Source organism: Oryx dammah, unplaced genomic scaffold, assembly GCF_014754425.2.
Source record: "Oryx dammah isolate SB20612 unplaced genomic scaffold, SCBI_Odam_1.1 HiC_scaffold_12, whole genome shotgun sequence".
In the NCBI taxonomy this organism is placed as follows: Eukaryota; Metazoa; Chordata; class Mammalia; order Artiodactyla; family Bovidae; genus Oryx; species Oryx dammah.
This window is the reverse complement of record NW_024070196.1, coordinates 7,549,484-7,561,956: the sequence shown is the minus strand read 5'-3', so window position 1 is coordinate 7,561,956 and position 12,473 is coordinate 7,549,484. Positions and strand designations below refer to the sequence as shown.

The 12,473-nt window shown below is 34.2% G+C and overlaps 1 protein-coding gene across 5 annotated transcripts in view; it reads right to left on the bottom strand.

Annotated features, from left to right (window-relative positions):
* LRBA (LPS responsive beige-like anchor protein) overlaps window positions 1–12,473 on the bottom strand; it is a 748,625-nt gene that overhangs the window by 26,553 nt on the left and 709,599 nt on the right. For all 5 annotated transcript variants that reach the window (XM_040251453.1, XM_040251452.1, XM_040251455.1 and 2 more), the window contains exons 52-53: window positions 11,029–11,184; window positions 4,393–4,560 (exon numbers count right to left, since the gene is read on the bottom strand). In XM_040251453.1, coding sequence (XP_040107387.1) covers window positions 4,393–4,560; window positions 11,029–11,184 — 324 coding nt within the window. The remainder of the gene's footprint in view (window positions 1–4,392; window positions 4,561–11,028; window positions 11,185–12,473) is intronic.

The following is a 12,473-nucleotide window of genomic DNA, read 5'->3' as shown; positions in this document are numbered from 1 at the left end:
GCGTAGTAGGCTTTATCATAAAAAGAACATAATTCCTAAATATGTGCGCAAAAATATACATATGCATAAGCACATGTGCACAGAGACAACCAGTAAATAAGTCACACCTGGACATACTGTGATACCACTTTTCTTAAAGACTTGATGAGTAGTCGTATGTATATCAGTGGTATTTATGGTTACATGGCAAGATCATTCTAAATTCATTAAAAAAAAATTTAGAATGCCTTAAAGTTAGAATTCATTTTTCATTATAGCAGGGATGTCTCATTAGGGTGATACTAGTAAAATTAACAACTATAGGATTTACGGTAATGACTTAAGTGATTGATGAGAGTGTAACAAAATGAAGTTTTCGACAGAGAAAAAGCAGGGCAGCCATGGCATACAGTACTTTAAAAAACAGCTCTGTGGTCTGTTAGTGCTAGCCTTATGGTTAATAAAACCTTCTTTCTAATTAATGGTGCTGAAATATTCTTAACAGAATCTTGTTATGAGAAAAACTTTTTTTTTTCCCAGCAGACGCCATTCGTATAAGGGAGAAAGCTGATATAGATTAGCATGTCTGATTGCAAAGAAGAAAAAAAATGCCACCTTTCAATCAAATCAAAAACAGAATGTGAGAATGGAAAACTACTTTACTGAAATACTATGCACACCGTCTATGCAACACCTCATAGTCAGCGACTGTTTGTTTCTAAAGCTATTCAACTGTGACTTAAAAAAAAATTACTCAGATACCTAAAAATGCTTAATAAGCACTTACATTTAGACGCTTAATGAGAATTTGATTTTAAGTTTATGATCTAATACAATACAAAAACGGTGAATAACTCTTCTGTGAATTTTCATTTTGATTACAAGATCATTTTAAAGTTTAAAGTATTTAAATGTCAATTGAATGCATCAGGGAACATTTTCTTCAAAATTTGGAAATGTGCAGTCTGGATAGCATTATTGTGAAGGAAAAATGAGTACTCCAGGAAAGCATTTTGGTGGACAAAATCCAGTTTTAAACACAAAGGGTACGAGGGCAAAGAGAGATATGCTTTCATGCAGAAAACGTCTTTTTTTGAAATGTTCTTGGTTAATTTTATTTTAAAAATCCACAACTAAATGGAATCCTATCTTAATTTTTCTTCTCATTAAGAAAACTGCATTCCACAGGAGATAACTATCACAGACAATAGAGTCAAAAGTGAAAAACTATCTGTCATACAGGAAAACAAGGCTCTTGCTATATAACCTAGTCAGATTTCATAAAACATGTGCATCCTTTTAAAAGCCTCATATTATACTATATACAGGTTTTATCCAGTTTGAATTAGCATGATTTTGCCTGAGTAATGTGCTTATTAACTCTAGATAACATGAGTTAAAAAAAAAACAACTAATAAAGCTATCAACTTTACATACAGCACTAACATTAGATTTGTAGGTAATGCCATAGGCTTATGACACTAGCAAGTAAAATTACTAGCTTATTCTTATGATTTTTGAAATAAATAAGTTATATGCTTGGATGAGACCTATAAAATGCAGGAAAGGCAATAGTCTAGTTTTTGTTTTTTTTTTTTTTTGTAAAATTACCCATTTTCTTTCCAAGCAAGAGAAAAGTCTAAATTCAAAACTTTAAGTTGAGGCACTGTATGTATCTACAGACCACGTCGGAGTTATGTATATAAAAGTCTGGCTATTTCTTAAATGTCAGTTCATCCAAGAGATACAACATAGAAGCAAGCATAATCTAAAATTCTTCATCCAAAAATCTGAGACTTCAGCGGCTGTATTGTGGAGCCATCAATGAGCCACAGGCTTAAAAAATCTGAACCAGCTTGCATTAGTGCTTAAAACAGTTCACATGCAGCACAAATGTCTTTGTTTTGTTTGTCATTTTCTTTTGAAAAGCTTACAGTGGTTTATTCATTTTTCCATTCTAATGTGTGGAAATTCTCATTATATGAAAAAGTGCCTATTTGTCTTTTTCTCAGATTCACCCTTCAAAGTTAAAGCAAAATTCAGTTGGGACATTACAAAAGGACCCAAAAGGATGAGGTTCACTGTGAGAAAGATAATTTAATTTATCAAGAGTCATTACAATTCTCTAAAATTTTTATTAGATGTGCTGTTAAGTTTATTCTTTTATTTTTTTTCCTTTCATTACCAGCATTACTAGGAGTTAATGTCCACCATACTGCAGACAATGAGAGGGTATAGATGAAGTGCTCTATGGAAAATATAACATTATAATATATACTCTAATACCAGCAAGATGGTGTTCGTGTGGTGATTTATTTGCTCTGAAGCAGTCTGTGCTTCTGATAACACCTTAAGCCAGTTACTATCGCTGCTTTCATTTTACGGACAAGACAGCACAGCAAAGCATAGAACTTAGCTTTGCCTTACTCTAAACTCCAGGATTTGGTCAGTCCTGCTTGATTCACTTTTATAATATCATGCACATAAAAAAATCATCTTTAGGTTGATTTACAAGGTATTTAAATATATACATTTATCCTTTCTAGAAAAGCTGAGTATTTCTAAAATACATTTATTTTAAAATACACTTAAATTTCTGAAATGTAACAACAATTACACATTAAGTGTAGCTAGAAAGCCTTTAGCTACTTTTCAAAATACCCATTAGTAATGACATAGAGAACAAGGTTAGGTCAAGGAAGTAAAAGAAAAAAAAAAAAAGAACAAATTTTTTTTTCATTTGGATTGCTATGTGTGCATGAAACATTTCACACTATTTTAAAGCAAAGTTCTTCCTAAATATTTTCACATAAATAACAAAATGGTATGCTTATTGTCTGTGTCAAATCTAGGTTTGTCTGAGACAGTTTAGTGAATCTCAATAACTGAGTTTATAGAAACAGGGAAAAAGGAAATTGAAAGTAGTCGCTCATCTTAAAAGGCCAGAAAGGAGGAAGGAACAGAAAATAAGGCTCCATAAAGAAAAGAACATGGAGCACTTCCCAAAACAATCTGAAAACCAAAGTTCCCTGAAGCTTACAAATTTAAAATCATTACTTTTAATTACATATTAAAATGGAGATGTTGTGTAAATACGTGAAATACTCACATGTACACACTAACCTCCCTAAACAGGCACACACACTGAAGTTGCCCTGACTACTATTACCCATAGTATCAAAGCCGTAAAGTTACTTTTCACATTTAATTTGTGTAGGGAATTATCCATGTTTTGAAATAAGAAATACATATTAGAGTTTCATAAGATAAAAACTTTGATTCACCATCACACCAAACATAATATATACAAAGCAGAAACAGTGTTGGTAAAAATACTTTGCATATACTTCTTTTAAAACTGTACTGGCTCTTGAGTAAATTTTTTAAAAAGGTTTCACTTTCATACAAATAATATACATTTAATAAGCACAGCTTTAATAAGTCAATTCAAAATATGATGGACTTAAACATAATCAGGCTGTTTTATAACTTGGGACTGAGTGACAGATGGAAGTATCACAGTATTCAGGTAATCAGCAATACCGTGATCCTTCCTTAGCCAAACAAACTGCAGCTTGCTTTAAATTAAGAAACTAAATATTTAAGAGCAGTTAAAATGCTCTACCTATGAAATAAAAAATATAATGCTATTCTTGCAGGATCTCTTCAGTGTTGTCATAATCATTTTAATTAAATTCTCATTTTTCAGGTGGTCCTTTTAATTGTTTTTTCCTACTTCTTAATGTGTTTTTCTAAAGCCATTTCTTTTCTGCAGCTGTGTGCGATTGGTTTTAATGGTAGCTGCTTCCTTTTTTGCCTTCTGTGAATTACAATTTTAAATGGTTACACATTTTTTGTTTTACTGCCTTCAGCATAGTTTCATAAAGATGTTTAAGGCTGTTGGTGAACATTTTCATTTCCCATTTGAGAAACCAACAACCAATTTGAATATTCCATATTGGCCTTTTATGACCTGTTTTATCTTTTAATATGTAAATGAAAGCATATTTTTTCTAAACACTGGTTTGTTTCCATAAAATTATAATTTTTTTGCCCTTTGAAATAGGAATTCAATAAACAATATGTGATTGCTCTTTTGCATTATATCTTATTGTTTGTGAATTAAACTCTTCTATTTTATTTGGTGATAGCCATTTCCAACGAAGAACTAGCATTTTCAGATAAGAATAACCAAACACATGAAAATGAGATTTTATCCTTGAATTTGGATTATCATTGGTCACAAAATGTTAATAACAAGGTTATCTAGAGCTTTCTTAAATTATAACTAAGAAATTAAAATTATTTGATACTTCAGTTTCACTTTCACCACGCATGATGAAATAGGTAAAACCTCACTGCAAAATGTTATTATACATCACTTGTAAAAGTTTACTTATAAATTGTACTTACTGCCCGGGTTATCTCCAATACCACTGCTTTTTCCATTCCAGTACCAGAGCAGAAGGGTTGCATCACGTGACCCTGACAGAATGTAGCAATTTCCCCCGATATACGACTCCGAACGAGTGAGGCAAGTGACGACATCCCAATGGCCAAACACCACTTGGATCAATTTTCCTGAAATACAAAACAAGTTTCTTTTAAACTGCTATTTTAAAAAACTGAAAAACTTTCCAGTGATTGTTTAACTTTTAAGAAGATAATGAAGTTATATTAACTCATATTCTGATAATTCAGATTTTATAATAAAATTCGATCTGGTCCAACCTAAAAGTTTTCTTTGAATAATTAATGACAACAAAAAGAATCAATTGAACAGTGACAGTAACATTTTTGAAAGACATATGTTAAAACTATTTCAACTAATAATATTATTATACATAGCTCATAGGAATTACAAATGAATTATGTCTACTGATTAAAGGAGACTCAAGAGAACCCTTATTTGGAACCATTTCAACAATTTATTAAGTTACTCTAGATGATTCAAAACAAAGCAAAACTTAGTTGCCTTTCTGTAAGTACTCCATCACTCAGACTTCACTAATACAAACCTATCTCTGAATCAGTAAAGGCAATTTATTCCTTCTCTTCTCTGAAGTGATCTACACAAAGACAGTATAAACCACATCCAAGAGTTTCTGCTTTTCAAATCAGGATTACATGAGCTAAATTTTGATAAAAGGACTAATATATTGTGACTGCAATTTGAGCTAGTGATTCTTTCTTTAACTGTCTGAATGAGGAAAACTCCTGAGGAGAAGGGAAATTAAGATGACAGTTTACCAGTAATGACTGGGGAGGGGGCACCCAGTAAACTCACCATATATTTAGGATGTCAAGCACAGGATGAACTGCTCACGTAACAGTGTCAGAAAAAAGTAAAGGTCCTACCTTTTCGATTTTTTGCTTAATCAGATACGGTATTTGTAATTCATACAAACTTGTCTAAAGAATTAAATAGCTATAGCAGCTCTTCTACTCTGAGCAGTTTCTGGCAAACGTTTCTCTCTGAAATGTCTACAGAATCTAAAAATTAATGTCATAGAATGTCTACCTTTAATATTCAGCATGAATGCTTTTCTTTTTTCAAATAAGCATTTCGGTGGGGTCATAAAAATACAATTCAGATGTTCAAGATAAAAACCATTAAGCTGGAAAAAAATTAGTATGCCCCCAAAGTTTATATGTTTAACTTGGAACAGATCACAGCCTATCAAAAGCTTAAGGTCTCAACTAAGCATTGGTATCTATATGTATTTAATTTTTCAAGATAATAAATACAACTAAAAGTATTTCCACTAAATTTTTTACATTATTGATTTAAATAAACCCAAAGCATATTACAAAGTCTGCAACTTTAGAAATAAAATATTGCTTCATCTACATCAGATGGGAAGTCAAATACAGTGTTTTCCCTTGTCTGTAGTGTTCTAATAGTAACTTAAGAAAGATTCATATCATTCTCAAACTGCGAAATCGATAAAGTATACTTTTGTCTCCTATGGAAAAAGACTTTAGTCAAAGCAGGTATTTTAACTAATAAGTGTTAAAAATGTTCACTTTTGAATTTCTCCAATCTTTTAAATTAACACCAGAACCTTTCATTTTAAAAATTAACTTTATTAATAAAAAATATAAGAACTCAAGACTTTCTAGAATTAAAAAATGGAAAAGAAAAAGAAAATTAAATATTAAAAATATAATAATTTTTTATCATTTCCAATTTATACAAAGGACAAAGTAGAGAGGTTTAGTGGTAAAATGGTTGGACTTAGATTAGAGGGAAGACCTAACTAAGGATGAGACAAAAGGTAGCTCAATGTACTCTTACTACAAATTAGAAAGTGACAGTCGCTCAGGTGTGTCAGACTCTGTAACCCCATGGACTGAAGCCCACCAGGCGAATCTGTACATGGGATTCTCCAGATAAGAATATTGGAGCAGGTACCCATTCCCTTTTCCAGGGGATCTTCCTGACCCAGGGATCAAACCTGTGTCTTCTGCTTTCCAGGCAGGTTCTTTACTGTCTGAGCCATCAGGAAAGAAGTACTAACTAGAAAAGTGAAAGCTAAATCATGAGTTTTAACTACTGAAAATACTGAACACCCCATAATGTGATTATGTTTTTGATCACAGAGTATGTATAGTGACTTCTGCCTCAGCCTATGCTAAATGCTCAGAGCATGTCAACTATACAAGTGATTTAAATAGGTTATTTAGAGTAGACTTATGTAAGATTTGACAACCATCAATTCAGTGGGCTGTAGAAGTGAAGATGAGCAAAGTAATACATCTAGGTATGTGAGGTCTGTGGCAAAAAGAAAACCGAAATGCTCCACGTACACCAGGAGGCCTGCGAAAGAGCAACTGTCTGCTTGGTAACCTGCTTAGTTTCCAGCTAGTGAGAACAAAGGGGAAAGTTTTAGCTGCAAAAGTGGGATGGATTAAAAAGACTGTCAGAATTTCTCAAGACACATAATAATTTGTTACTTCTCAATAATTAAGTCATCATTCTATGTCTACAATGTCAGTGTTAGGAACATGTATATTCAGACTGTGGTTTTTTTAATTAAAATTTCCTAGTGTTTTAATTTTTGCCCCTAAAAGTTATCACACTTATTTTTCATTCAACAAACATTTACTGAGCACCTACCAAGTGCCGAGCATTAGATCTTCGGGCTTGTATATAGTGGCAAACAGAGAAACGGTTCCTGCCCTCATTAAACAAACAGAAACAGACATGTAACTGTGACTAGTATTAACTACTAGAAAAGAGGAGAGGAGCAGTGAGAAAAACAGGAGAGAACAAACTGAGCCTGGGTGTCAGGGAAGAGTGAGATGAGGGAGTGACAGTTAAGTATTTACATCTAAAGAGTTTCATGTTTTAATACAAATTAACTTCATTCTCCACAATTTATACTTTGGGCTCAACTCTGGAAAACATTATTATTTTTTTTTCAGTTTGCTTTTTCCTGTCTGGCAGTGTTCCTCAGCAATATTTGTTATTGCTATGAGGTGGAGGTTCACTTCTTCTAAATAAATCACAGCATATAAATACCTGCTGTTCTTTTTGGTAAATTATTTTCTGATAATCTCATAAGTGTTCCTCAAGCTTTATTTTTTGTTTCCTTTAATACCAGTCCACCTCTCCACACACTAATATCAAATATTACCACAAGCACTAGAATATCCTTTTTTTGACAGAACAAATTTTCTAGTTAATGTTTTATTTGACAGCTGTGCTACAAATAAAAAAAAAAAAAATTCAAGCTTGGGACTCTGCACCACTGAATCTAAAATGTGGCCTGAAAATAATTCCTACTGCCGGGGGAAGGTTTTATTGTTGCCTCTGCTGCTCTGGTTGTGTCTTGAAAACATGATTTATGTTTAAAGAATTTCCTGCTACAACCATGTTTCTCTCTACCCCCACCTCCCCACCCCGCCAAATCTAATAAGAGAAGGATTTTTTTTTTTGGCTTACGTGCCAAAATATAATTGAATTCAACACTTGTGATAGCTCTGCCATTATATATTATTGATCATACAATTTTTCTGCTAAACTTAGGAGAAAACATTTAATATTCCTATCATCATGAAGACACTGACACGTTTAAAATTTAAATAATTTTAAATAAAATTTGCATCAGAGTTTGTATACAAGATATTAAGAAAGGTATTAGAATTATCATATGAGAGTTTCTTCAAAGCTTTCCTGGAAAGTATACGTATTTTTGGTATACGTGCTCAGTCCCACTGAAATGAAGTTTAAAATGAGACTACTTTCTTATGAAAGTGTTTTATACATACACACATTTGTGCACATTTTAAAAAACAATGAAGTAGAAGGTTTTTGGAAAGAGAGAAAGGAATGCCATCTAGTTTATTAAGTCTAAAGTAACATGGCAGACATTCTAGGAACCTAGATTTTAAATGGGTAACACTTGTATGAGATAACATGGACTAATCACCAAGATGCCACATCTGAGGTCAGAAGACCTCCAATGCCCAGGTCTAGCACCATCACCTATGCAAATTTCAACAAGTTACTTAAGTTTTTCAAACCCTGATTTCATCATTGAAAAAATGGGCCTATGGACACCCATTTGATTTTCTAAGATTACTGTGAGGCTGACACAATATCATATATGAGAAAGAAGATATTTTATAAATTCTAGAGAACTGTGTGACTATAAAAATTATTTTATTATGAGTATTATATAAAAGTGAGGTTAGCTTTGGGGGTGGTGGCTTAGTTGCTGAAGTCATGTCCAACTCTTGCAACCCCATGGACTGTAGCCTGCCAGGACACGGGATTCTCTAGGCAAGAATTAGAGAAGGCAATGGCACCCCACTCCAGCACTCTTGCCTGGAAAATCCCATGGACGAGGAGCCTGGGGGGCTGCAGTCCATGGGGTTGCTAAGAGTCAGACACGACTGAGCGACTTCACTTTCACTTTTCACTTTCATGCATTGGAGAAGGCAATGGCAACCCACTCCAGTGTTCTTGCCTGGGGAATCTCAGGGACGGGGGAACCTGGTGGGCTGCCGTCTAAGGGGTCGCACAGAATCGGACACGACTCAAGCGACTTGGCAGCGGCAGCAGCAGGCAAGAATACTGGAGTGGGTTGCCATTTCCTTCTCCAGGAGATCTTCTTGACCCAGGAATCGAACCCGGGTCTCCTGCATTGCAGGCAGATTCTTTACCAACTGAGCTACAAGGGAAGTCTCAAGGTTAGCTTTTACTTTACAAAGGTTAAAGTAAAAGGTTAAAGAGGTTAGCTTTAATTTATAAATATCAATATTCAGTGTCTTTAAGATGATATGAAATGTCAACAAACTCAGAAAGGCTCAAATGTTGAACCCAAAGATTGACATAATATATGATCCTATTTTAGGACATTCCGCAAAAGGCACGATTACAGAGATGAAGAGTATATCAGCAATTCTGAAGAGGCTGAGGTGAGGGAAGAAACTGACCACGAAGGGACAACCCGAGGCATTTCTGGGGACTTTCTGCTGCTCTGCGTCTTAACTGTGGGGGTGGTTGCAAAACTGGATACAATGCCCTGAGACTAATGGAACTAAAGGCCAAAATAAGGAATTTTACTGTGCATAAATTGAAAGATAATTTTCAATGTATAAAAAACAATATGAATCTAAAAGAATGTTTAAGAAAACCTTGTGAGAGGATGTAACAATTTTAGTCTGAAAGTTTGTGAAGAAGGGAGCATAGTTTGAGGTCAAATAACACTAAGGTTGTCATTACCCTAATAGTGAAAGAAAAGGTTAAAATTTAAACTTGAATATTAAGCCAGAGAAAATTTATTATAATAATAAATAATTTTAGGAAAACTTGTCAATCTCCAATGCATTTTTAAAGAATTCCAGGGGAGTTTTAGGTTCAACAGTAATTAACATCATGGACCTAAACATCTAGTCAAAGCCCAAGTAATCAGAAGAGCTGAATGATGTTCTCTTTCTGAACCTACCTCCAGAATAAAGAAGTAAATTATAAAAATATTAGGTCATTGATTCCCTGAAACAAAAATTAAACGAGATCATGTCTAACTTCTAGGGTTTATTCTATACACAGTACATATTCAACTATTTTCCCTACTCTCTCATTGTTAGGTTATAATACAATCATCAAAATGTAGCTAGGACAAACTCCCTGAATACCCAAGAATTAATTTTTTAATATACTATACTATACTTACTAAAGTAGGAGTATGGACTCACATTGTATAGAGATTTACTAACATGACTGAAAGAGGATTTGCTGTAAAACAGTTAATTAGAAATTTCAATTTAAAAAATTTCCTATCCCCAGAACATTTAATCAATATAATCATTTGTAGATCCTTGTTTTAGTTGAACTATCTACCTCCATGGTATTTAAGTTCTAATGCATTACTATCTAATTTTAATTATTTTAAATATACAACTACACATTCAGGATAAGTTTATGTCATCCTCTACCAGTTTCTAAACTACTTTAAAGAGACTCCATTAAATTTTTCAATGTTCATAATTGCCTATATGCAAAAATATACAACCATTCATTGGACTGGATATCCTATAATAACAGTGATTTAAGTTTGGTTAGTCCCTTAGGGAGTTGCATGCAAATGAATAAGGAGTCAGCTACCTTTCTTCACGATGGTGTAGTTTTCAGCAAGATTCAATGGAACTGGGGGGAGGTAAGATACCCACTCACTTAGAATTTCCAGGGGAAAAAATAACCTTTAAATAATATTAAAATGGGGAAGTACGCCTGTAAGTGTGTGCGCTTGCCATACGATTATGCATGGACAAGTACATATGGTATTTACACCCCAGGGTATGCCTTCAAAATAAATCATTCGCTTGGGAGACAAACCTACCAAAACCTGCCCCTTTACAAACATTCTGAAGTTAACTTATTAATGGATTATAGAGTAGATTATTATTTGAAGGGGAAAACTATATTTTACACATTTTAGAATTGTGTAGCTTTTACAGAGGAGATGAGAAAGCCTTTTAAGCCTCTTACTGCCACTTGTTGTAAACTTGAGGTCACTGATAAAGAAATGATGAGGTTACCTGTGTCCGTAGAATAGACGCGGAAACTCTTATCCCAGAAGCCACAGAGCAGGATGTAGCGGTTGTCCGACGTGATGACAAAACACTGGGAATGCACTTGAATGCTTTGGTCTAAGAGGTCAGTGATTTGCCTCCTATGCATTCCTGTATTGCTGGCTATAAGAACAGAGGGGGAAAAAAAAAGCCTATAAACCCACATGCGCAAAAAAATCCCGTAATTTGTCATGCTGGGGGCTGGGGCCAAGGGAGGAGAGACAACACATTCCAGGATAAAAACATTTGATCTTTAATTTTAAATACAATAATATTTGAAAAACCACAGGAAAACACAATCCGATTGTTGGAAGAATGAAGGTAGCCAACTTCAACAGCTCGGTAAGAAATTCTGCCTAGAGGAAAGAAACAATAATACACTACAAATTTAAAATACGGAGTATACAATTCTCAGAACATGCTATCTAGCTCTTGGGCAGGACCAAACTAGATTAGAATCTCCAGACTGCATCCCAGTTAGGTTTGTGTTTCCGACAATCTCATTACATCTATTGTCATGAGAATGGAGTCATGTTGTGACAATCTATTACCTCTAACTTTTTGTCACAAGGAAGAGACATTCGAATTTAAATGTCATATATGTGAAATATTGGGGCATCTTGTACTAGTTTGGCTTTAACAGGTCTTTAAGTTGACCAGATGTGAGCTCCCGTTTCCCCCGTTCACAGCCGCACTTGCATGCAAGGAAAGGGTACGATGACTATTTATTAAGGATACTTGTAATTGAGAAAGTCAAAGCACAGCACACAGCAACTTTCTTGCTACTTCTGTAAACAATAAAACAAGACCGTCTGGCAGTATGTTTTCAGAGTGCTGCAGAGCACCTGGGATGGAGTCTGTCACAAGGCATAAGGTCAAACACAGCACGGCGCCACACGCATGTGAAGGGTAGCGATCCTCTAGAAACACACTATCAGCCACGCCATTATCAGCAAGGATTTTCACGGAGGTGCCCTCTCTGGCGTTATGAAGCCAACCAAATAGAAAGCTCTGCTGTTCGTGATCTAGGAGTTATTTCATTATCAACTTTCCAACACAAATCAGTTCTTATACTGCTAAAAAAAAAAAAACAAAAACCCTTGATCATACCAGAAATTAAAACAAAATAAATGTCTATATCTAATTATTATGTTCTTTGCATCATAGCTTTCAGTTTTTATTGGAAAAAAATACTATAGATGCATTATTGATAATTAAAAATAGAAATATATTTATGTTATATTCATTATACGTAATAAGTTAAGATGGCCAATTCAGTAGAAGGCTCAGAAAGTAATATGGAAGAAAAAAAGTGTTCAAAATACTTTCCAGTCCTCCACTGGGATACAGAGGGATAAAATACCCCTTGCCCTCATGGCATACAGAACATAGCAAACGTATTCATGTGAAAT